The sequence below is a fragment of the Anthonomus grandis genome, chromosome 2, assembly GCF_022605725.1.
Source record: "Anthonomus grandis grandis chromosome 2, icAntGran1.3, whole genome shotgun sequence".
Taxonomy (NCBI): domain Eukaryota; kingdom Metazoa; phylum Arthropoda; class Insecta; order Coleoptera; family Curculionidae; genus Anthonomus; species Anthonomus grandis.
In genome coordinates this window covers 32,664,311-32,690,517 of record NC_065547.1, presented here as the reverse complement: position 1 = coordinate 32,690,517, position 26,207 = coordinate 32,664,311, and the positions used below count along the sequence as shown (strand labels likewise).

The 26,207-nt window shown below is 33.9% G+C and overlaps 1 protein-coding gene across 1 annotated transcript; it reads right to left on the bottom strand.

The window, feature by feature from the left end:
* Positions 1 to 77: 77 nt before the first annotated feature.
* On the bottom strand, positions 78 to 26,207 carry LOC126750352 (ribosome biogenesis protein BMS1 homolog). Its single transcript, XM_050459931.1, has 10 exons — positions 26,032 to 26,207; positions 21,034 to 22,749; positions 15,713 to 15,921; positions 15,156 to 15,544; positions 14,888 to 15,101; positions 5,291 to 5,446; positions 4,947 to 5,229; positions 587 to 762; positions 372 to 533; positions 78 to 309 (listed from the first exon to the last, which is right to left on the bottom strand). The coding sequence occupies exons 1-10, from the start codon at positions 26,084 to 26,086 to the stop codon at positions 97 to 99; spliced, it is 3,573 nt and encodes a 1,190-aa protein (XP_050315888.1). The 5' UTR covers positions 26,087 to 26,207; the 3' UTR covers positions 78 to 96.

Below are 26,207 nucleotides of genomic sequence, written 5' to 3'. Positions count from 1 at the left end.
AAGTTGCAGATTTTCCACTATAAACAAACTTTGAATGGAAAAGCAAACCTCCGAACTATTAGAAATAAAACCCAAAAAACTTAAGAACATTTTTATTTAATCCCTATCAGCCTTTTTATCTTGGCTCGCTTGCGCTTTACTCTTTTTCCGGAAAACTTCTTTCTTCTTCTGCTTGATTTTCCTCTCTTTGCTCAATTCTTGGGCAGCGATGTCTCGCCGATGCTTCTCCAGCCTCTGCTTCGTTTCTTCTTTTAGTTTCGCCTGTTTGTGCTGGTACGAGGTCTTAATCATCTTCAACATTTTCGCAATCTAAGAAAAAAATTAAAAAATATTAAGAACCTTTGAAACAAGTGAAAATAGTATGTACGTACCTTTTCTTCGTGCGGTTCCCTAATAACAGCCACCCTCTGAGTAAGTTTCTTCTTTTCCGATGATTTCACCCCGTGGTTCGGTTTGTCCCTATACGGCAACGCTTTTTGTAGTTTTGCCGGGATGATTAATGGTTTAAACGGTTTTTCCTCCCTTATGATTGGCTGTAACGGTTTTTGAATTAGGAGGTGTTTTTTCAATTATATGGCATACTTACAGTGTACAAGCTGTCCTTGTTAGCGGGATTTTTAATATCTTTTTCTCGTTTAATTTGACCGGTGGTTCTCAAGCCTGTCCATTGGTTCTTTTGGTCTGGTGGAAGCAACAAAGTGGTTATTGGAGTGTAGAATTCTTGTACGTTTACTTTGCACCAAGTAGGGCAAAATACAATATCTAAGAAAAAATTCGGATATCAGACTAACTAATATATGCCATCTTCATGGTAGTGTTTTATAAATATGTTTTGTAAAGGTTAAGAAATAGCTATTAAGCTGAGCTGTCCTATAACAAATCTATCAATACAATTATTTATATGAAATGCTTTAATCAGCATTGACTGAAATATTGAGGAAATTATTGCCAAATTTCAATATTCGGGGGAAAACTGCTTCCTACTTCATCTGCGGTTACTGTAGACGAGACTGTACTCGAGACAGTTTCAGTGGCGCACACTATCAATTAAAAAAATATTGGATATTTTACCTTTTTATTTTCTGCTTATCTGGTTTTTTTTATTTTTATAACCAAGCATAAAAGCGATTGATTTTGTAAACCTACACTACCGCTGAAAAGTATTTGTCCACCATGTATTCTTTTTAATATTTTAAATTAGATACAAAAATCTTATCTTTATAGAAACGTATCATCCATTTTTCTCTAAGAGACCAAATGAAAACAAAAACAAAGGTAAGGACACAACAGTTGTAATGTAATCTGTGTAGGTCTAGGCCTGATGATGCTCTGACAGGAGCGAAACACGTGTAGCTTTTAAGCTTTTTTAAGAAATTATATGGATTTGATGAGACCATGACTTTGCGTCCTTACCTTTGTTTTTATCTTATCTTTATACCTATATTTAGATTGTATCTCTTTTGTAAATTGCATATATGCTTAAACAGCATACCTATCAACTATGGTTCGTTGAAAAACACTGAGTATTTAAAAATAGTCTTGCAAATAACAAACAATGTAGCGAAAATATGCACTTCTAAAAAACTAATCTGTTTACAGCTTGTTTCCGATGAAATTTGAAACATTTAAAGGTGTTTGGTCTTCAAGAATTGATTTTGTGTAACATTGGTAAATAATTTCGCTTGCTTATTGACGATTGTCACCGTTTCTTTGCTGGTTTTTCAACATTCTTTAAAATGGCTAAAACAAAAGAGTTATCGGTAGAAACAAAAGGTATTATCATTGGACTTCATAAGGCTGGAAAGACTGACCATCAAATTTCGACGGATTTGGGAATTCCAAGGCGGACTGTCGATTATAATGTTAGGAAATTCACCAGAGAAGGGACTATTAGCAACAAACCTCGATCGGGAAGGCCAAAGGCAACAAGTTCAAAGGAGGATTTAAATATTATAATTACAAGCAAACGCAATAGACGCCTTACCGCCTCTGAAATCACAGCAAAAATCAACAAGGAGCGTAAAAAAGCGGTCAGTGTTTCGACAGTAAAACGGCGACTTTATAATGCTGGTCTTAAAGGACGTTTAGCTGTATCAAAACCGCTACTGAAGGATGTTAATAAGAAGAAAAGACTTGAGTGGACCCAATCACACAAAGAATGGACCATTAATGACTGGAAGAAAGTTCTCTGGAGTGACGAGTCGAAATTCGAGGTATTTGGAACGAAGAGGCGAGTTTTTGTTCGCCGTTATGCCAATCAAAGGGTCACTGAGAACTGTACGGTGGCCTCAGTTAAACACGGTGGTGGTTAACCGTGGTGATGGTGTGGGGTTGTTTCGGAGGATCTGCACTGGGTGATCTAATTAGAATAAAGGGAATTCTTCGAAAAGAGGTTACAAAACAATTTTAAGTGACAATGTACTTCCTTCTGGTACTCGAATATTTGGGGAAAACTTCATCTTTCAACATGATAATGACCCCAAGCACACGTCGAAATTGTGCAAGCAACATTTAGGTCAATTACAAAGGCAACATCATCTGAAAGTTATGGTATGGCCCCCACAATGACCGGACCTCAATCCTATTCTTTGAAATTGCTGTGGAATGAACTGGATAGACAAGTGCGAAAATCATGCCCCACATCAAAAGAAGACTTGTGGAGGATCATCCAAGAAGAGTGGCACAAGATACCTCAGGAAACTTTGGACAAATTAATTAGAAGACTACCGAAACTCTGTGAAGCTGTTATTAAAAATCGAGGCGGACATGTAGATGAATCCAAAATTTTATTTTCTTAAATTTAATTAATTAAAAAATGTATTGTTTATATTCATTTTGTTATAAATAAACCGTTTCATAAGAATAACTGATGGGTTTATTATTTTTAGTTATAACTTTAAAACAGTCATATGTGGGCAAATACTTTTGAGCGGTAGTGTATATTAATGAACTCTGGAAATCCCATCTTCGTAACACATTTAATTTTTTTCTTAACACGATTTGAAGTAAATTTTTTAAATGTTTTTATTTTCATCAAAAAATAAAAAAATTAAACAAAACACAAGTAAAATTAAACACTACAATCTAACTTAAAAGATTTTATACATAATAAATAATATAAATGTATAATTATATAATTGTAATCTTACTTAAATTTGTACTAATAAACAAAAAACGATAAACACAAAAAAATTGTCATGGTTTCTTAATCAGAATCAGGATCAATGTTTTCTTCTTCCGAATCGTCTTACTCATCAGAGCTAGCATCACTTTGATCATCATCCTTTTTTTATAATTAATTTTTCAGGGATGTACTCCATTATCTGGTCAGTTTTCCAATACCTATTCTCTATATCTATAACACGTCTGACGTTATTTTTCCAATGATTGGAACTGACAGACTCAATACCCTCATATAATAAATCTAATAATTTGGTATAGCTGTTAAGTCACCAGTATTATGATTTCTTAAATATCGCTTTACTTCGGCCCACACTAATTCCATAGGGTTTAATTCGCACATGTGGGATGGTGTTCTTAGTCAAATATGTCCGTGTTCTTTCAATAAATTGTCTATTTTATAATTTTTAGTGGTCGTATTAGGCTTATGCGCATATAATAAATCGTAAAGCTCAAATTTTCCTTTTGATTCGTCGAAATTAATTTTGTTGTCTTTGAGCCAATTTACTATTACACTTTTTGTCGAGGATTTTGTGGACACCCCTTGCTAATACAAAGTGATAGGAGGCGTTGTCCATAATAACAACAGTCTGTTCTGGAATATTTGGCAACAGTTTTTCTTCTATCCATTTCGTTCATTTGCCCGTGATAATCGTAGATAGTCCAGCTTTAAAAATCAGAGATGCACCCTCAATAAAGCCATTTTCGTTTCCGGCATGTACTACAATGTAGCGACCACTCGAACTAATGTTTTCTGCCATTCCAAATATTCCATTAAAATTTTGCTCCGGTTTTGACATCTTCACCAATAAAATCCCTTATTTTTTAATAATCTTCGCAGTGAGTCTTTATCATATGGAAATTCAATTTCCTCCTTAATTTTCGCCACCATCTTTCCTAAAATTGGTATTCCTTTATATTCTGTATACAATTTCTCAATAATTCTTCTTATTACGCAAAATCAAAATCAGCATCATCAATTTTTTCCAGTACTGATAATCTTTTTGGTTTGGTGATTATGTCGAAAATGGTTGCTCCTAGCGACTTTAATAAGGTATACATTTTTTATGCAAAATTAAAAAAGATATATTTTGATACTTTTTAAACCGATATACGGCGATGAAAAATAGTTAGGGGTTCTAAAAAAGTAAAAACTAACGCAACGAGCGCCCTCCACCGACAACACAAAAAATGTATAAGAAATTTTCTTTTTTCTTTTTAAAAGACTCGTATGTTTTAAATTTCATGTCAGTATGTCAATTGGTTCAGGACCTATGAGAAAAAAACGATAAATCAAATGATACTTTGACACCCTGTATTTCAGTTACTATTAAAGTTAGATAAGACAAGTTGACCTAAATCACATTATTTTGAGGTGAGGAATCTACTGTTGTTCTATATCGCATTACTTTCGGGACACCCGTATAACTATGGAGCTTCTACAGAGTTATTTATTAGTTAGTATATTTATTACACAGGTTGTATACTCGCGGACTTGACCTTTATTTTCACATTTAATTAAAATTGAATGAATATTTTGTACAAATTGTAATGAATAAATCTGTATTTGACCTGATTTAAACTGCCAAAGTCTCAAGTTCCCTGATATGGCACCTAAAAAAGATGTTTTTTTGATGTATTCAAAGTTATCAGTAATTACCAATATTAAAATTAATATTCTACCGTTATCACCTAATTTATCATTACTATAACACAAATATATTACTATTATACAAACGCGTAGTTTGTTTTCTTTTTTGACTCACCGCTCAATAAAATCTTATCTTCAAACGCGGCCCTAAAACAGCCCTCTGGTTTACTGATGGCTTTTTTGATCTCTCCCCTCACCCCGGAAACGGTCTGGATGCTGGCCCCCTCAAACTTGGCCACCTCCAACGCGCTATTAAACATCCCTTTGATAAATGCCGTCTTTTTGTAAATCTTCAGTGGGTACCCGACTAGTTTCAGTTTCTTCATGATCCGCGTGGATTTGTCCAACTCCTGGACCGAGCCGGTGGCCGCTATCCTGAATCCCTGTTTTTTCAGGATCTGAAAAGGCCGTGGCAATTTTAAATAAGTAAGCGAAAAAATCATATTTTCTCTGGATTACCTCTGGATTGGAGTCGACGCTCTGCAGTGCTAAAAACCCGGTGCCCTGTGGGGTAATCGGGCCCCAGAATTGGGCGTTACACGCCAAATGTTCAGGGGTGTATTTTAAATAACGGTATTTCAAGTCGTCTTCCAGTTTCGAGAAGATCGGGATCGTCTGTAAGAACAGAACTAATATTATGACTATATTATAAATAAATATCATAGTATACAGGGTGCTTGTAGAAAATATCCCCTCCAATTTTATTCAGATTAATTTATTTATACGAATTTTGAATGGGAGCCAAAGAAACTTTTATTCTTTTAAACAAACATTAGGTTCTCCGATAAATTGTGAGAGGAAGCAGATAGAGTTCCTTAACTGCTTGTCTGCAACCATCCCTATATTGAAGTTCAACAAGAACATTTGAAGTTTCTCTCTCGAATTCTGAAATTAGGCTGCTTCAGTCTGAGTGTCCTCACGCTGAAACAGCATAACCGTAAGAGTGAAATGTTGCATAATAATTGTCTGCTTGTGAAACTTTAGTTATATAATATAATAATAATAATAATGTATAATAATAATCCGAAAATCTCGGCAGCCAGAAAACATCTGGACAATAAGAAACTGGAGCAAATGAATTTTCGGTAGACATTAGCATGAATTTTGTGATGGATAAATATCGGACTCTTAATAACCAAAAAGGTAAGGTTAATCAGGGTGATTTCCAGATGGAGAATGGAAGCTGGATCCAGTTAATGCAAATAGGGGAGACTTATAAGTACTTAGGGTTTAAACAAGCACTAAGAATTGATCATCGGACCAACAAAGAAGAACTTATAACAGAATTTCAAAAAAGGATAAGACAGTTGCTAAGTACTGGACTAAATAACAAACATTTTTAAAGGCAATTAATATTTTTAATATTAATATTTATATTAATATTTTTTTTATTTTTTTACGTTTGTTCAGTACTGGGCTATTATTCATTTGGTGTAATTATATGGAGTAGAATATATATTGCGAATTTACAAAGGAAAATGAGAACCCTCCTTACTAAGTATAAATACCATCATCCCAGATGTGCGGTTGAGAGAACCACGCTACCACGATGCGCGGGAGAAAGGGGAATTATCGATCTAGAAAAGCAACTGGACCAACAAATTAATAATTTAAAAAATAATTTTTTTAGAAAGTCTGTGGATTTATTTCTCCATGCAGCTATTTGGCAAATAGAGGAGGTTAACCCACTTAAACTGAAAAATGAAGAAAATGTAATAAACCATCAAACACCAAATGACAAAATACAAAACTGGAAATAGAAACTTCTGCACGGAAGACATATTATATATCATATTGACAAATGAGCGTCAAACTATTGGCTATGTCAGGACAAATGTTTCTCAAACAGATGTACAGGAATTATTAATAATATTAGGCAAATTCTTTTAAAGCAAAATAGGTTACATTCTTATTATAAACATTATATGTTGGTCGCAATATTTAGTCGACCTATGTAGTTTTATACCAGCTATTTGCAAAATAAGCTATATCGCGGCGTGTGTCTAATTAGATAACTCTGACGCTGTTCAATTACTTTTTGTATGGAAATACTTTCGATTCATTCAATAAACTGTTTTAGATGGGGAATCGTCTTTGTTTTACCTGCTCTTAGTATAGAGTTATTATACAGAAGGTTGACTCCTAGCCATCCAAGATCAAGTTGTTCCAACGCGTAATTATTTAAAGTTCATAGCAAAAGATCCAACTATTGAAGATGACCGATGTAGATATGGATGCCAAACATTTGAGACAATCCAGGGCGTAACAGGAGGTAATCAAATATTTGCGCTCACGAAAAATTAAACATCAAGAACTCGCTCCAAAACTGAAACTTCTGCAGAATTAAATGCGTCCTTATCATAAGTATCTTCAGAAAGGATTCTGGAAAATACAAACTTTAGGCTTTATTGGGATCGTACTATTATAACTAATCAAACTGTAAGTAATAACTATAACAGACCTGACTTAGTTTTAGTATATAAGCAACACAAGATAACGTCTCTTATCGAAATTATTCCCAATACTAACGATTTGGTTCCAAAGCACGCAGAAAAAATTTCAAAGTACCGCGATCTAGAAATAAGGTTACAGAGGCAATGGAAAATGAATACTGTTAGAACGATACCAATTATAATGTCGACTACGGAAGTCATACCAAAGAACTTGAAAAGAAGCATTGAAGAACAACTAGGTCTCAATCAACATAGAGAGCTACAGAAAGCGATGTTATTAAATATAGCCCGAACTGTAACGAAATTTTTGGAAACCAACACCACCGATCGTCACTACGGGCCCGATAACCTGGTAAGAGCCCCCACAGAGCTCATTCCCTTTGATACTTGAGTATCTGGGATGAGTGAATGTTCTCCTCTGAGGGAGTGCGAACCATTTTGACTGAAAAAAAAATAATGGCAAGAGACAAATGTCGTGATAGATGCCAGGCGCAGGAAACCATACAAAATTTAACTGAAGGCTGCCAAGCATTAGTTGCGACAGAATACAGAGACACGATTCTGTGGTGATACTGCATCAAGAACTGGCAAAGTGTCCCATACAGGAGGACTATCTCTGCTACTACAAATACATCCCTGAGTCTGTTCTCAAGAACACCAACTATAAGCTATACTGGATCGCAGTGTTCTAACCGACCAGCGTTTGATGCATGATAGATGCATACAGATCTCATACTTGTAACTTATCAACATAGCAATACCAAATAACAGCAATCTACTTGATAAACACAATGATAATATAGCAAAGTATATAGATTTGGCATATGATTTAAACCTTTAGTGTGACACTCAAATCACAAAAGAGTTTGACCATCTCGACACGTGTTTCAAAACTCAGTCAGTTTCAGTCTTTTTTCGAAGCTAACGTAAAATAAAGAGATTTGGAAATACAGATAAAGAGGCAGTGGAAGTTGAAAAAGATCCAAACGATCCCAATTATTATTTCGCCAACAGGTGCTATCCCGAAGTACCTTCTAAAGAACATCAAGCTTTTTGGGCTTAGTGAACACCTTTACAAGCCTATGCAAAAAGCAGTTCTCCTTGCTATAGCCGGAAGAGTCCGGAAATTTATACGAAATGCTCCAACATCCCAAGTTCTTCACGTACCCGATAAGATGGAAAGCTAAAGAACATTGAGCACTCAGCATTTGATCCGTTCTCTGAAAGATGCAGCATTAGAGAAATTAATAGAGAGGCAGCGCGAATTGAAAGAGGAATGTCATTAAAATGTTTTATCAAATTAATGGAAAACGAAGTTTGGAATAGACGGGTTCTATGTTTAGGTATTCGATAGACCAATCTAGAGTGAGTTAGGGTGATATGAACATCTGATACTGAAGAATACAAATATAATAGCTCCTGTTCAGTTTTAAAAGTTCTAGTTGTTATGTTTGCTTCAAATCAACCAATGTTCAATCTCAACCACCCACGGCGTACTTTTGACTGATTTGAGCAACCTTTCTATACCCAAAAGCAAAACGAACACAAACATTCTGTGTTTTTTGTAAGGTTTCTTTATCTTTAGAACTGCTGGCCAACATAACATCATAATATTAAATAATGGAGAGAATAAAACTATCACACAATCTTAATTTTAGGTTAGTCCTAAGATCTTTGTTTAAATATAGCTTTTTCATTTTGCCGTATGAATTTTGGACCAGCTCATTTACATTGGAAGCAAATCTTAGGCCAAAGTTAATTGAGACTCAGCTTTTTAGCAAATTTACTAAACGTGATCTTTACATTATTTAAAGAAATTTAAAAATTGGTGCTTTGCAAGATTTAATTCCTTGCTGGGCCAAATATGGTTTTTAATTTTTTTCTCATTTAAAACTAAAACATAAAAGCAATTTTGTTAAGGTTTCGATTCATTTTAAGAGCAGCATTTATATAAGACTCTAAAACATTGTAAATCTGAGTGTCGTCAGCATAGTGATGTATTAACAAACAGTTTATAGAAGAATTAAAATCAAAGGTTGTATTAGATAACACCGTGTTCAAGAAGTAACTTTTGAGAAATGTACAGAAGCACCACTTTCAAAAAATTTTAATTATTTAAAAGGAATATTATACCAAAGGGGTCAAAAGCTTTGCTAAAATTAAGTAAAATTAAACATGTTTATCACCAAAAGAAACCTTGAAAATTGCTAGACAAGAATATCTCCGTTATTCTTACAACCACATAAAATTTAGATATATCATCTGAAAAAGAATTAAATTTGCTATAAGATGGGTATATTTAAGTTTTAGAGTAATTTTTTATACCAGGTGTTATCAGAAGTTAAATGTAACATTTGGGAAATGTACAAAATTAGTGGTATTTTCTTCGTTGTCGTTTTTCTAAAATTTAGTAAATAGGGACATGTTTTTTTTCAGCAAAAACTACTGCATTTAATATGCTTTCCAATGATATACATACAATGATATATGTAATAGATATTTGTTTTCACAGCAATATCATGGGCAAAAAAAAGAAAACCTATTTATATTTTATATATTTCTTGATTGACCAAAATTAAAAAATGAAAATTTTATTAGACAAATTAGACATCTTCTTCTGACACTATCAACCACCCGTTCAAGTTCAACGCGTTTTTGTCGCATTTCATTGGAACACACACTAATTAAATTAATTAGTTCGTCTCGAGTATTAATGTTAATACTATAAACATTAAATTTTAATGCAACAATTCTGCACAATTGTGCAACGAATTTTGCACAATTCTGCCATTACAGGCTGGGTATCCGTCCATTTGAAACCAAAGTTCCTGTCTAGCGGCTAAGGGGATTTCTTCCAGAAAGTCAACGAGGTCATTATTTAATAAATTTGAAAACTCATTGGAATTGAGCCGATCAGGAAGTATTACAGGCCCGAAACGGCGACCTCTCATTAATCCTATCCATACGTTGACCCTTATCTCATGCTGAAAATGTGAAACAACAGTCGCATGAGGGTTTTCTGTATGCCATATATGGTTATTTCTTAAATTCATTATTCCGGCTCTTGTAAATGTTGCTTCATCTGTCCAAAATATTTGATCTGTTCCCCACTCTTGCAACTTATTTAAGTACCACCTACAGAATTAAAGCCTCACCTCACCATCCACTGGCAATAAATCTTGGACTTTTTTCAAATGAAACGGATGCAAACTATTTTTTTTAAGAACTCTATGTACAATGGAATGGTGAATCCTTAATGCAGCACCAATGCGGCGAGTACTTCTAGATCTATCTTCTGTAACAGCTCTCATAATCGCAGGTTCTTGTCTCCAGCGTTGACCATTTTGACCACCTTCTCTAATCCGCAAACCTCGAAAGGAACCAGTTTCCCCACAGCGTCTGAATACTTCTGCAAATGTACTTCCCTCCCTTGCTGCCTCCCGCGAGTTTCCATTTGCGACACCGTAAATAAATAAGATGTCCCGATATTCAATGTTTGTGAAAATAGGCATTATTTTTTTAAGCACGTTTAAATCAAATTACTTATTTAACTACTTTAAGTCGAAGTGAAAACTTAATGACAGTTCTTGTCAAATTGTAAATAGCTATGCTTTTGTTTTAAAATCAAGTAATACATGGTTTGTGAATTTCCTTTTTTTGCGGATTCATTGCCATTTACAAAAGAAAGGAAAACCTGCATTTTTTCTTAAAGAATGAATATCGCGATATGTTATTTGTTTACGGCTTCTCTAATAGAAATTTGTGGAGTTGTTGTGTTAGGGAAGATAGATCTACAAGTACTCACCGCATTGGTGCTCAAAAGATCAAGAAATATAAAATTTGAAAATCTTTAATTTTTGTGGTTTTCTTTCTTTTGCCAATGATATTGCTGTGAAACAAATAGCTATCACAAAAGTAAGTACATATATCATTGGAAAGCATATTAAATGCAGTAGTTTTTGCTAAAAAAAACGTGTCGCTGTTTACTAAATTTTAGAAGTTTGGCGGTTTTTATAGTAGACACCCTGTATATAATAATAAACTATATATAAAAAATTATTTCGCAAAGAGACTAACTGCATTATAGTACATCGCGGTCGTCCTCTTTTTTTAAATTCTTAACCGGAAAAAGTATCTATCTTTACAATTGTGCTAATTATGCATCTTCTTATATTTAAAATGTTTTATATATGTACATATTTCATTTAACTTTAATATTTATATTTTATTATGTTAGTATTAAACTTCTAATTTATTAAAAAGTCGCCTATACTGTTCACGGTATCGGTATCTGGATCATTGTATTATAATTTTTTTGATTTGTTTTTTTTTTTCAGCATTGATTAGGTAGACAGTTATGCTAGACCTCGCAACACTTAAATTGAATCGTGAATTTCGAAAAGGGCTTATCTCGCAAAAACGTAATTTTCCAGGAAAAGCTAAAAACTGAATTGCTTCTGACAGATTTGAACTACGAAAATATGAATTTTCCTAATATTCACAACCTTTGTTTGACATCTTAACCTTGCCAAATTTTTTTCTTTTCAAATAAGTATACATGGAGAAAATGGACTTTAGAATTTTCCGAGATGAGCCGTTTTCGAAATTTAAGGACCACTTGAGAGGTTATATTTAATCACATGCACGTTAATAAAGAAACTTCAACTTTATTTTTTAAAGAAAGATACAAAAAACTAAAAAAAAATCCTTAAAGATCAAATTTTTTTTGTTAATTTATTTGGAAAATGACAACAAATAAAAAGTAACTCTGCTAAAAGTCTTGTTCGATGTCAGCTCCTGCTTCTCTGTCAGTAGTCGGCCAGCTCAAAATATTATCGTAAAAGTCTTCATATTCTGCAGGTATATACTGCCTCAACTTTTTCAAGTCAGTCATTTTTAAGTTATTTATTGGCAGTTTTGAGGAGTAGCATGGAAAGTCTTCAACAGTAGGAAGATTAGCACAAATACCTTTAGTTTTTGAAAGGCTAAAAGTTTCAGTATTAATTTCGCTGTCAATGAAGGGGCGGCATAAAACTTCTTCAGGCTTTTCTGGATTAAAGTCAAATTCATAAAAAGTTGAAACTTGAAAAGATACTTTGTTTTCTTTAGCAACTTTTTTTCCATAGCATCTTTCTGATAACGGTTTTGCTTTAAAGTGTACTTTGCACCATGCCTTGAAATCAATGATATCGGTATAAGTTATCGTTTTTACACAAAATTTGTCTGTTTTAGTGCTACTGAGTATTAAATTCGTATACTGCTCGTGAGTAAATAAACGATCTTCTCTTCTAATCTTACGCTTTATGGTTGCAAAATCTCTATCACAGTCATTAAAGGAATGACCTCTTTGGGGAAAATAAAGAAAAACTTTTAAATTTCGAGTAAGTGACAAAGCGAAAAGATATTTTATTATGGTATTATTTTTATTTTGCCCAGGACATCCGTCGCAGAATAAATGTAATTCTGTAATATTTTCAGGAACATTTTTACATATAAAGTCATTTAAAAACGAAGCTACTTCGTTTGGTCCCTTCAACGCTTGGCCCTCGTGATAGGAATACAAAGTTGCCTTCCCCGTTTTCATAGTATGTATATTTCATATTATGAATGCAGAATTCGTATACCCAAAGTTGGCGGTAATAGAACACTTCTTGGACTGGAAGTACTGGCAGTGGTAGATTCTGCATATAATTGAAAGACAATCCGAAAATGGTACTGCCGTTCTTGTTACATTTTTCTGTAATAGCTTTGGCTTTATTAAAAAACTTCGATGCCCGACGCTTATGTATGATTTGCTCCGCACTGGCGATTCTCTTGGCATTATCGTTTAAATGGGGATTCTTCAGCTTAACGCTAATTTCTTCACATTTTGAGCACACATCAATTTATGGCCTACCAAATGCCAAGTCAAAACTTACATTGAATAATTTCTAAAAAACTGATAATTTACTTTGCTTTCTGGATATTTTGCCGAAAATCTCTCATGCAATATTGTCACATTCAAAACAGATGATAAGTATTTTTTTACAATGTTATTTAAATAGTGAATTTCTTTAACAGGAATTGACTCGATAAAGTTGTGAATTAAAGCACATGTTTCTGCGCGCATTACATTGCTTCTAGACCCGGCAGATTTTCGCATATCGTGGGGGCTTTTATTTGCAATTTTTAGTAGTCGAATTCTCTTTATTCTCTTGTCGGTAACACCATGCAAGTTTAGAAAGGCTACTTTACATACTTCTTTTCTATTTCCATCTGCTTCGATAAAATACTTATAAAATAAAAGTAACTCTTTGGCTTACTAATTTTATCTTCTTGACGTTTAGAAGTGTCCTTCACAGGGAACGCCTTCATCAATCCTTATATAAATATATATATCCTTATATGAATATATATGTCCTGTTCATCTTTGGTATTAAAACCATTTATGCGATTTAATATTGCTTTTTTGGCATCATCGAAAAGATCGAAACATTTTCGAATGCACCTACAAAGATAAAACTATTTTTTCACAAAACCATTTTTGTATATATTATTATTGAATATAATATCTACCTACTAAATAAATAACATTATTTATCTACCTCTATCCACATCTCCTATTATTTTTTAATTATGTAATAGAACATAGGTATACACTTACCTACAACTAGGCTCAGATTTCCTACAAGGAATATTTTTACCCACGTGGTTTGTGTGTGTGCAAGTCCCTTAACTTTGGCTTTTTTGATAATTACATTTTTATACATTTCACTATTTCTTACTCCTCGCTTCTTTTTCTCTACTCCTGTATCTGCCTCGTCCGAACTACTAGACTCACTCATTGTTTAGAAAAAAACTAGTAACGTTGAACAAAACAGTACCCAAAATATGTGATTGTTTACTAATTCAAATGACAAACTTGACGTACACTAAGCAACTGTCGTAAAGCGACTGAAACAAGCAAACTTTACGATGCCTATACTCCAATAAAATTCACGTCTTATAAAAATATGAAATCCCCTTTTTGGTTCCCTTCATTTACTAAACGCGTCGCAATGCATTACGAAAAGGACCCATCTCAGCGATATGAGTCCTTTTCGAAATTTTGTTTTAAAACCACGAGTTCGTATTTGTAAGAACAAAATCAGATATGAGCCCTTTTCCTTCATAAAATGTTGGCCTACTATTGAACCTGAAAAATTTGCGGAAAAGTCAAATTTGATCAAAATCCGAGTTGAGTCCTTTTCGAAATTCACGATTCAATTATAAAAACTATAAAATAAAAAGACGTTTATTATTATCATTATTATAATGACTACTATTATTATTATACTTATTATTTACATCTTCACACACAATTCTTCAAAAGTATTAGTTTTGTGCAAAATACTTAAATTAGACTAAGGCAAACTTACTTTTGATTGAGCATTGATTATTACTTCTATTATGTGAAAAAAATTAACCTTTGTAACTATGCTATAATATATGATGTTATTTGTGTTTTTATTATCTTCTAAAGAGTTTTCAGGATCCTTGTCCTAAATATATACATCGATAGTTTGAAGTAGTTTTTTTTCTTGACCTATATCCAACCAAAAAAATTAACCTCATTCTGTCTTACCTGGAATCTCCTCCATCCCAAAGAAATGATCAACGGATCGTTCGTTTTCAAGATTTTCCCATACCACCTATGCTTTTTCACCCTCACGTTCACATACCCGATGTTCTCCTCCCCGATATTTAACGATCCGATTACTATCGGATAAGTCGGATCGAAGTTCGTGATAAACTCAGACGGGACATTTTCAAACTCCATCCTTACGTACATGCCGGGCCTAATAAATGCACAATTATAACCTTTCAGCGATTATCAATAAAACACAATTTACCTAAAACCTTCCACTTGCACCCTAACGTCATCCGGCATATTTTCAAACACGGTTTTGTTCAATTGCGCCTGTTTCTCCGCGGTCATCTTCAGTTCCTCGTAAAAGGTGCTTTTGTCGGTGTTGTCGTATTCCGCGTCGAATTTCTCTTTCAGTTTTCGTTTTTTTTCTGCGAGCGCTTCTCTGTCTGCCTTCTCGTCCTTTTCCGGTTCCTCCCTTTTTCTCTTCTGGGCCACGTGTTTCTCGCCCGTTTCCAAGTCTTCGAAATCCCCCTCGAGTTCTGAATCCATGTCGCTGAGATTTTCCGTCTCATCCAGCTTTAGGAGCTCAGCAGCGTCTTCTGAGTCCTTCCATTTGCCTGTGACGAAGCAGTTTGCTATCAGCACCTTGTTCTATGAACAGCACAAAAAGCAATGATTTAAAATATGAACTAAGATATCTGGAGCTGAAAAGATAAGTTATTCAAATTGATATGAAACAAAAATAAAAAAAGCAATAAATATAAATTGATTGAAGGTATTTGACACTTGTTATAGAATATACTATTTTAATGTTATCACCTCTTCTTGGGTCCAATCTTTGGTAGCGGTATCCCATGGGAACATCAAAGAAGACTCCATCAAATTCATATTATCTTTGTCTGATTTTAGTTTTTCTTGAGCCTTGGAGACTTTTTTAAATATACCTCCGATGTCGCCTTCTTCCTCACTTTGCTCTTCTTTTTGTTGAGAGTCAGCCAAGTCCTTTTGGTACTTTGCATCAAACACCCCTAAATTGAAATTTAATGTTAATAATGAAATTATTTTTTAGCGACATACCTAAGACTAGGGTTTTTTTTTAAATTGAACCAAACCAATTGACCTGCTAATTATATAAAATATTTAGCTTAGATGCTACAAGTTTTAAGAACTTGTGTGTAACGAATTTGAGGCTGTCAATATGTATTCCATAGTATGGGGATCGGATACAAGGTACGTATTCCAGATGAGGACGCATAAAGGCACAGTATAGGACTTTATATCCTTCTTCTAATAAATCCAAGCATCTGAAAGCTCTTAATGATAACATTATCTAAATTAACAATAAACTGGAGGTTTTTATCCCAGTGCAACGCAAGGGGCATTGCTAATAAAGTCTCTTTCAAGGCTGTATTGGTTATTCTTGTTGAATGAAATTTTATACAATATCTAGTGCGGAAAAAGCTCATAGTTTTACATTTAGAGGAATACAGTGACATACCACTTCTCAAACATCAGTGAAATAGATTATCCAGATTATATTGTAATTTTTCACAGTCCTAGAATGATTTGACAACACTGCTTAGCTTGAGATAACAGATAACCACTAATTTAAACTAAACGATCTGTTGGATAAATAGCACCTGACCCTTAAGCTCATGCTTCTGAAGTGACATATTAGATAAAACAATAGCAAAGATCCAGATTGTGATCAAAATATTAAAAAATATAATAGTTCAGCCTTTAACAATATTAATAAACCAATCTCTTCTTTGCAACATATTTCCTCTGAGCATCAATTTGAATGCTGCGTATTTTAAATAAAAACAATAAACAGCCATAAACAGCAGATTGATGAAGAGTGCATTAAACCCTGAAAGCATTGACTGCTGACTGAATCCCCTCTCAAGGTATACACGATCAATCCTAAAAACTAAGATATTTGGAATTTTCGTTAAAGTGAGTAGAACCTGTTTCATAACTAGGACCATAATAAAAAGTCCTAAAATACGCGTGATTTTGCTACGAAGTTAAATAAAATTGTCCTGCTTGAAGTATTAGAAAATAGTTCTGTTGATAATATGATGATCTTATAATGAAGCCTAGGGTCCTTAAAGAAGATATGATGGTATCTATAGGGGGATTAATGTTAACCTCTTTGTCAAAATAGACCTGGATGTCTGACTAGTGTGATCAAGTGTCACAGTTTGGAAGTGTGGTATCATTTATTATGTAGGCAAACCGTAGAAACTAAGCGCCAATTACTTGTGGAAATATCATTGATAAAAAGCCAAAACAAAAATAGAGCAGGATTGCTGCTGAGTAGACAATTCGATTCAATTCATTTATTGGTGCAAAAAACTATATATTAAAAATGTCTAAGTACCTAAACAGTATTAAAAATCTAAAGGTTACACATGCTTATAAAATTAATCTAACAATAGATTAATTTGTGATCTGATCTGAATTGTATGCAACTTAATCTTGCTAAATGTTCTATAATTAGCTTTTCAAGAAAGAAAACTAATCTTATGTATGACTACACATTAAATGATAAAACACTTAACCGCTTGGACCATATAAAAGCCATTAGTGTTATTTTTGATCGAAGACTCCGTTTTGACTTGCACATTGATCACATATCTGTCCGTGCTATAAAGCTTCTTCGTTTTGTTAAATGCATACTTGTGTATTTTAATAGTGTAAAATGCTTTAAATCTGTATACTGTTCCATTGTACGATCTGTGTTGGACTATGGATCTTTGGTATGGTCTCCAAGCTATGAGGTCTATAAAAGCAAAATTGAAAGGGTTTAAACATATTTTTTACATTCTGTTGCTTTAAAGCTTGATTCTCCATTGAATTTTATAATTACATGAGCACATAAAGTTATTAACATTAACAGATCGTATTTTTTTACATCTCGTCGACTGACACGCCAGAGCTTTAAGATGTTGTTGGATTCTCTGTACCTCAAAGGGTGCTTCATGTTCACTGTCATTTTAATTAATCACATTTCAGAACAAACTATGCATTTAATTCCCCATTAGCCAGAATGTGTAGGGAAGTGAATTTACTGCCGGAGAGCCATGACGTTTTTAAAATTAAATTCATCTAAGAATAAGTGAAAATATTTTTAAATAGTCAACCTTTGTAATGTTGTTAATTTTTATTCTTAGAACTTAGCCTGCATTATTTATATTTTTATTTTAAGTATCTTTGACAAATGTGAATATCATCAAGTCTGTGATTGTTCCAAATTTTTTTATATTGTCAATAGTTAAATATTTTTACATAGAAATGGTTGTATCTTATCACCGTTAATAAACTATTATTATTATTATTGTAAAATTCATTAAAACACTTCATATTTTGTTATAGAATTACATAGGTGGGGCTAGGTATATAGAATTATAGGTGGGGCAAAAGTCACGAAGGGGTTTGAAAAATTAATATCTTTTCTACCATTTTTTTTTCTTTTTTTTTTTCAGAACTTCATAAAGTAAACTTCGGAGATTAATTATGGAAAAGTAGAGCGTTAACGAACTCACCAAAATCATAGAATTTTATTTTGAAAATCATCGATCCATGATTCAAGTTCCACGAGCGTATCGTCGTTATTTCAATGTACGAAATTCACCCGCCAAAGCCATAATTCGACGGTTAGTGGGACCTTTCCAGGCACAAGGTTCAGTTAGGTATCTTCCACGAAGCTGAAGACCTCGGTCTGCAATGAATGCGGCAAATATTCAACGCGTTCAGGACAGTGTTGATGAGAATCCCGAAACTTCAACTCGAAGGCGGTCTGCTGAGCAGCAGTTATCGCAGAGGACTTTAGGCAGAATCTTAACAAGTCATTTACATCTGTTCCCATATAATATATAGATAGTGCAAGAGTTAAGGCCAGGAGACTCTCAACAAAGATTAATTTATGCAGTTCGCTTACAAGAACTGGCTAGAGAGCATAACGGTTTTATTCGTTCAATGCTAATGAGCGACGAGGCCTATTTTCACCTGAATGGTTTTGTAAACAAGCAAAACTGCAGAATATGAAGTGAAATGCAGAAAATAAATAATGAAATTGAATGAGTGAATATATATTAGGAAAAATTGGATTTAATCGGCGCGACGCGATACGCACAAGTCTCTTACCTGATAAGGCTTCTAAATCAGAGTTGGGTACTGGAATGGCGATTACTTAATTCATCACCCACACACGATTAATCAAGTATTTGGGTTGAGTCCAGAAATTAGTGGTTTCGGAATCTCAACGCAAGAAACAACGCGGACGGTACCGTCACTTATCACACCCGAGTCCGTTCTCCTTCTTTTTCCCCACTCAAATTGGGCTTGCCAAATTCATCACTTATGGGCATGCTCGATGCGAAAAAAAGACGATCTGTGCGTATATTTAAAAGAAATTATACAGAGCGATACTGTATATTAGATGGGATAAAAAAGTAAAATTATTTTGCATTATTATTTTGAATATAGATATGTGCTGAAATTAATATTTATTATAAGGTTGTAATGCATTTATTTTCAATGTTCTACCCATTCAATAATCAATAGTCTCCAATCATTTACCAAGAAAAAATAAAATAAAATAAAATAAAGATTTCTAAACATGGAGCATTGAAAATACGAAGGTGGTTCATCAGCGACAACTGCATCTACTTAACTGCACAGTATGGTGCGGAGTTACGTCTCAAAGAATAATTGGTCCTTTTTTTTCGAAGACCGCGATGGCAATGCATTATCAAATGGCGAGCGAGATCGGGATACGTTTCAACATTTTCACACACCAAAAATGTGGTTCCAACAAGATGTGGCCACTGCGCACACTGCACGGGACACTATGCAAATTCTAAGAGAGATTTTTGGCGAACGAATAATTTCCAAAAATTTAGAATTTAATTGGCATGCACGTTCGCCGGATTGAACGGCCTCTGATTATTTCCTTAGGGGATATCTAAAAGAGAGGATAAAACCAGAACCCTCAGCAACTAAAGGAAAATATTCGAGCCGAAATACGGGGGTTGCAACCAAATATTCTGACTCGCGTTATGGAAAATGCTGTCGTAAGAGCTTAACTTTGCGAGATGGAAAATGGCGGTCACCTACGTGATGTAATCTTTCATGTTTAGTGTTAATACAATTTCCAAACATTATATTTAACTACTGTGTAAAGAAAAAAAATATATAATTTTTCAAAATTTATTATTAGTTTTTTTAATCCCCTCGCGACTTTTGCCCCAACCTGTATTAGAATTAGCATTAAAAAATTAATTCTTAGAGTTTCAGAATGAATGATGAATGTCACAAACCTTGACATATTTCCCTCACAAACAGCAGACACACAAGAATATAATGCACTGGGTAAAGTGAGATCTAGATGTCTAAAATAGATCTTACAACAATCTCAGTGACCCAGACACGCAATCACCCTTAAGCAATGTTGCAGAGCAAATATTTTGAGCATATCTGCTGAATGACCGCAATTATTTAGATTATACGTTATTAAGAAGTGGAAATAGACTTAGTAGGCTGCCCTGAGTGTAAAAGCAGATAAGGAACTAGCCAAGTTACAGATAAGAAAAGTAAATTTTGATAGTTATTAAAGGTGTTTAAATGTGGCCAATTTTTGTAATGAAGACCCTATTGTGAATAGGGTCTTCCGTTTAGCATGCTCAGCCAGCTGAGAAACAGGGCTTTCAGCGTACCTTTGTAAAAGGCTTACTTTTAGATGTGCAACATATTCGATACTCGATATAATAACCTAGATAATACGTGTATAGCACATCATCGTACTGCCCTTTTCAAACGGTCATTCTTTACGTTAGACCTAGACTATTTAATACTCTAAATACGAGTCAAAGTTTTGCCACTTTTCGATTTTCGTCCTTTAAATAGAGGCTGAAAAAATTATTCTTCGGCAAGAGTTAAATATTTGCATCTTATTGTGGATATGTTTTTGTTTGGTAATTTTTCTATAGTTTACTACTAATTTAGTAAGTCTTTTCTTTATTTTTTTTTGTTTTAATTCAAACAAGAATTTCATTCCTGTGCTGTGTAGGCAAAAGAAATATTCCTCTTAAAACAGAATTTAAGTCCAACAAATATAAAATATTTAAATCTCTTACCATAAACCAACTTCATTAAATTCTGGGAGGAGCTGACCCTCTCCAAAAAGGCATCTTTGGCTTTTTTCATCAAGTTATTTTTCCATGTTACCGCCAAGTCTTCATCCCCATCATCTGATGACATTTCTAAATCAGACTTATCTTCATTGTCATCACCCTCATCATCAACGTCGTCATCATCGACATCATCATCATCATTATCATCTTCTTCTTCCTCTGAGCTGATTTCTTCGTCTTGTTCCATTTTCTGACCCAAACCATTCAAAACCTCCTTAATTCTCATATTAATCTCAGTATTCCCTTTAGGTTTTGGAGCCGACTTCACCTTAAACTCGGCAGTCTCATCATCTGATTGATCATTGAAAATCACGCGTCTCCTCGTCCTACCGGAATCCTCCACTTCTTGAACCTGATACTGTTTCCTCAGCTTATTCAATTCATCACTCAAATCATTATCCTCGTCAAGATTCTTATTGCTTTTGCCAGATTTCGCCTCGATTAGCTCAATCTGCTGCTCAAATGCTCGTTCATTCTTCGCTAACTCAAAATCTTTCCCAGTCAACTTTTGACCTCCACTGAAGATCTGTAGTTCAGACTTTTCCATTTTTACGTCGGCACTTTCTTTAGTTTCAAGTAAATTGGCAAGAATATTACTCGTTTCGTCTTTTTCCACTTTTTTCGTTTGACTTTGGGTGTTTTTAAGTTCAACATAAACAGCATCTTTATCGTAAACTATACCACCTACTCCCGAAAACGGGGCGTATATTAAACGTTCTTTTTCGACAAGCGCTCGCTTTTTAAGCTCCTCTGGCAAAGGACAAGGGTCAGGTAAGTAAGAGATGTCGTGTATTTTAAGATCTCCAAAGCCCGCGATATGGACAGAATTCTCTTTTTTTAGTGGTACCCCCCTGATGTAACCGTAAAGCGAAATATGCCGGTCACATTTCGGATTTTGCCTGATTAGCTCTTGGTTCGTTAAATCTTCATAGCGATCTCCTAAAATGTAGCTATGATTTTGCCTCCACAGTAATGGTCTGAACTTCATCACAGAAATAAACCTACCCAAGTTTTTAATTTCATTCCTCAAATATTCTCCATGCAATATTCCCGATAAGTAGAATAGCTTGGCTCCTGGATAAACTTCCGTCCAGAATCTGTGTTTGAGGGTCTTTTTGGTGTTTTTTAAAGTTTTACTGTTTTTGATCAGGTCCAGGTGTGTTAAGACTCCCATGATCCGAGGCATCCCATGCACCTGGCATATGTTTAAAAACTCAAAAACCTCCATTTCAAACCCGAAACTGGCATCTGATAATAACAAAGCCAAATCGCACACTTTCGCCAGGTCTATCATGGAATTAATATCGTTATTGCATTCTACCAGAGTGACGCGTCTTTTTTTTCCAGTTACAATTGTCACAGGGCCTTTTATGTCTGTGACTGGTGACTTAGTGAACAGCTTGATCAAGTTGTTCATCAAAGTCGTTTTTCCGACCTTTGGGGGCCCTACTATGGCAATAAGAATGGGCGGAGGCTCTAATGGCGTCCTATCAACCAAAGGCACATGTTGCTTCTTGGTGTCGATATCTTGTTTTCTTCTGAAGCGTCTTTCGGCTCGGATCGCCGAGTTGAAGGTGAAGGCTTTGGGGTTTCTTTGTTTGTCGGTGACTTCTTCAATGTTTTGGTCCTTTTTTGTTTTCTTTTTGTCTGCTTTACGACCTAGAAAACAAAAATGGAACTTTAAATGCAAAAAATATAAATGTATTAGCACAAATGACACATGAAATGATGAATTAAAACCCTTTAAATCTAAAGAGGCATATCAAAAACCTATAAATCAATGCTCTATGTTCATGTAGGGCCAAAATATTATAATTTGTTACCTGAGAGAACAAAAATCATAATCATTATGCATCATTATGTATAGTGCAGGACAATGACAATCTTATGGTGGGGTGTGCATCTTTGCACATGGCAAAGAAAAATGTAAAGAATTAAATTTTTTTCCTTATGCTCATGTGTTGAAATTTGAAATTGCGGTAACCAATATAGAGTGAGTTTTTTTATATATAGGATCTAAAGATAGTTTTAACAATTTTTTGAATTTGAAGGTTTTCTTGAAAGCTTGAATGAAAAGGAAGTCATTACTGGTGACTTTAGTTTAGACTTTTGACTGCAGTCAGTCCCAGAAAGTTGTTAACCTCTTCTCTGGTTCTAGATTTCATCCTGCAATAAATGTTGTCACAAGAGGAGTTAATTGTCTGGACAATATCTTTACAAATATTTCTATACAGAATCATAATGTAAAAGTATGTGCCTCTTTGACAGATCATATAGGAATTTCAGATAGGAGCAGGGAATTCTATTCCCGCATATCTGCTATAAGCCCATCAGGGATTGGGCATATTTAATTTTACCATATGGTTGAGAGTTTTACCTGCAACAATATAGATAATGTTTTATAATTGCTTTGTTAACTCATTATTGCTGCTGAATTATTCTCTCTTAAAATCTAAGTGCATTAGTTATGCCAAATGCTCACCAGCATCAAAATGGTTTGCTAAGTATCTCAGAGGTTTAATTTTTTGAGATAGGTTAACAGACTTATAATAATATGATAATCTTTCTAATCAGTCCCAAGCTGTGTGGAAAGTGATAAACTCTAATGCCAGTTATGGATTTGTGTAAGAAGATGCTTCAGGGCTTTGAGGGTGGCTTGGCATTTTATGATTTACCAAGACATATTTTTCTACAGAAATTAAATCACTATAATTTTGACATTTACTTCGGTCCTATCTGACTGAGAGAGGTCAGTTTGTGTCAGGGAGGGTGAGTCGCAGAGTTTTGCACTGAAACACAGAGTTCCACAAGGCTCCCTTTTTGGACCTATCTTTTTTTGATTACATGTCAATGATCTGCCTATTTGTCATTCTGGTTCACAAAGACCCAGAACAATGTATTTCTTTTTTAGATCTTTTTGTATTTTAGATTTTGGTTCTTTTCAGCATCTCTTGAATGTAGCTGTAAATTTCCTTGATAAAGGTTTGACCTGGCTGAGTCATGTTGAAGAATTATCATTCAAATTGTCAAGTTGCATATCCATTAGCAGTAATTTGTCAGGCTGTCTCAATAGGCACACTCAGGAATCATGTCATGTATAAGATATTTGTATTTAAAAGAAGATATGTGAGGGCAGTTGCTCGTTTGAGCTACAGAGTTTTATAAATCCCACTGTAGGTAATTGAAAATTTTCACTCTACTCTGTGCATTTATTCTAGCCTGCCTATTACTCATTAGAGAAAATATGGCTAAGTATATGATACCAACCAGTACTTTACCAGTAGTAATAAATCCTTTTTTTTTTCAACCTTGTTATGGACTCTCAGGATTAAGAACTGCAGTTTCTCAGTACAGAGACTTCCACTATATATTCAAAAATAAAGTTAAAGACTTCTGAATTAAGATTACTTTTTTACTCATTTAAGGTATTTCATCACTCCACTGTGGCTTTTTAGAGAATTAAATAAAGAATTTTGGTAAAAAGCTATCTTACAGGCAGATATCAGAGGGTTCGAATCAATAACACACTAAGTAGTGAATTGAAAATAGAAATGGGTGTGCCACAAGGCACTGTTCTGGGCCCCATTCTTTTCTTAGTTTACATTAATTCCATGTTAAAAATAAATATAGATGGAATATCAATTTCATATGCCGATGATACTGCAATAATTTTCAGTGGAAATACTTGGCTAGAGACTCAACAAAAAGCAATTAATGGGTGCAGGGTAATTAAAAGCTGGCTCTGTGTGAATAAATTGTCATTAAATCTTACTAACTAATAGACTAATTATATAGCCTTTTCATTAACTGAAGCTAATAGACCTCCATTCTCAACTATATTAGTAGATAATGATAAAATTAACAAACTTTCAAAAACCAAATATCTTGGGATAGTAATTGATAAGTACCTAAAATGGGATCCTCATATTGATTATGTGATGAATAGGATCAGAAATCTGCTACAGAAATTTTTTCTTCTCAGAGATATATTTAATAAAACCCTTTTACAAACAATTTTGTGTAAAAGGGTATTAAGCTGTGATTCGTTATGTCAAGTCAAAACAACATCAATTTCAAATTTATTACTTGACTTGGGCCAAGAATTTACAACATTTTACCAAAGCAAATTAAAGACATAACACATATAACCTTATTTAAGAGAAAAGTAAAATCATACATCTATCAGTATTATGAAGAAAAATTTAAAAGTATGCTAAATTAAATTAAGATGCAATGAATGCAATGAATAATTTAAAATTTATATATATATTTTTTTTAATCTTGTTAACTATAATAAATTATTTATTTTGTTTTTAGCACACACAGGTGTTTGTACACCTAGGTGCTACTAAGAAATTTGTTATTTTTTTACCATAGCATTTATATTATAAAACAAATTAAGTATTAATTAAATGATAATAAACATGGAAGGATCATTGTAATTCGTAAAACTTTAAAAATAGTATTGTGAATTGAGTGTCACACCTCTTCCCATACAAAATTAGACTCTATTTGCTAAAAAATTGTACTGGTATCTGTGACTGACTTGACATCTTTTAACTCTAGAGACTGATGAGTTTAGACTTGTGAGTAGAAAAACCCCCTTTACAGATGCTCGAAAGGTTTTATAAGCATTATGATTGAGTTCTTTTCCATCTACCATGCAACCTAGAATTTTCCTTCAGAGCTGCCAAAATTTAGGCAGTATACCATACCAAAAGGTGAATATGTTTAATAATGAATAAATTTTAGGGTTACATTTAGCCAAGAATGGGCCTTTAAGCTGTGGAAATTTGGACAGTCGTTTTTCAGCTTTAAGGGGGACAACTGGCACTTTCTTCACCCCCAATTCATTAATAATTTACTTTGTTTAGCTTCAAGTTAGTTTAAAATCTCTCAGAGCAGGTAAATAAATAGAAAACACAAAAAAATTTGCTATACCAGAATGTCTTTCCCTATGGGACTTCTTTTTGTCGTTCGCTTCCAAATCGGCCATTGCACACTAACGACTTACAAATATTCAATAATCAACAGAATTAACTAAATAAATTAAACATAATTACAATAAACACATTTTGAAATGTTTTTGTACTTTTGAGGTTAAGTTAAGAGTGTCA

Bases quoted from the DNA above. Each gene is read 5' to 3' on its own strand.
- LOC126750352 (XM_050459931.1), bottom strand. From the start codon at position 26,086: ATGGCCGATTTGGAAGCGAACGACAAAAAGAAGTCCCATAGGGAAAGA. The intron at 15,545-15,712 runs GTGATAACATTA...TGCTGTTCATAG, and splicing joins AAGATTGGACCCAAGAAGAG to AACAAGGTGCTGATAGCAAA. The intron at 310-371 runs GTACGTACATAC...TTTTTTTCTTAG, and splicing joins GGGAACCGCACGAAGAAAAG to ATTGCGAAAATGTTGAAGAT.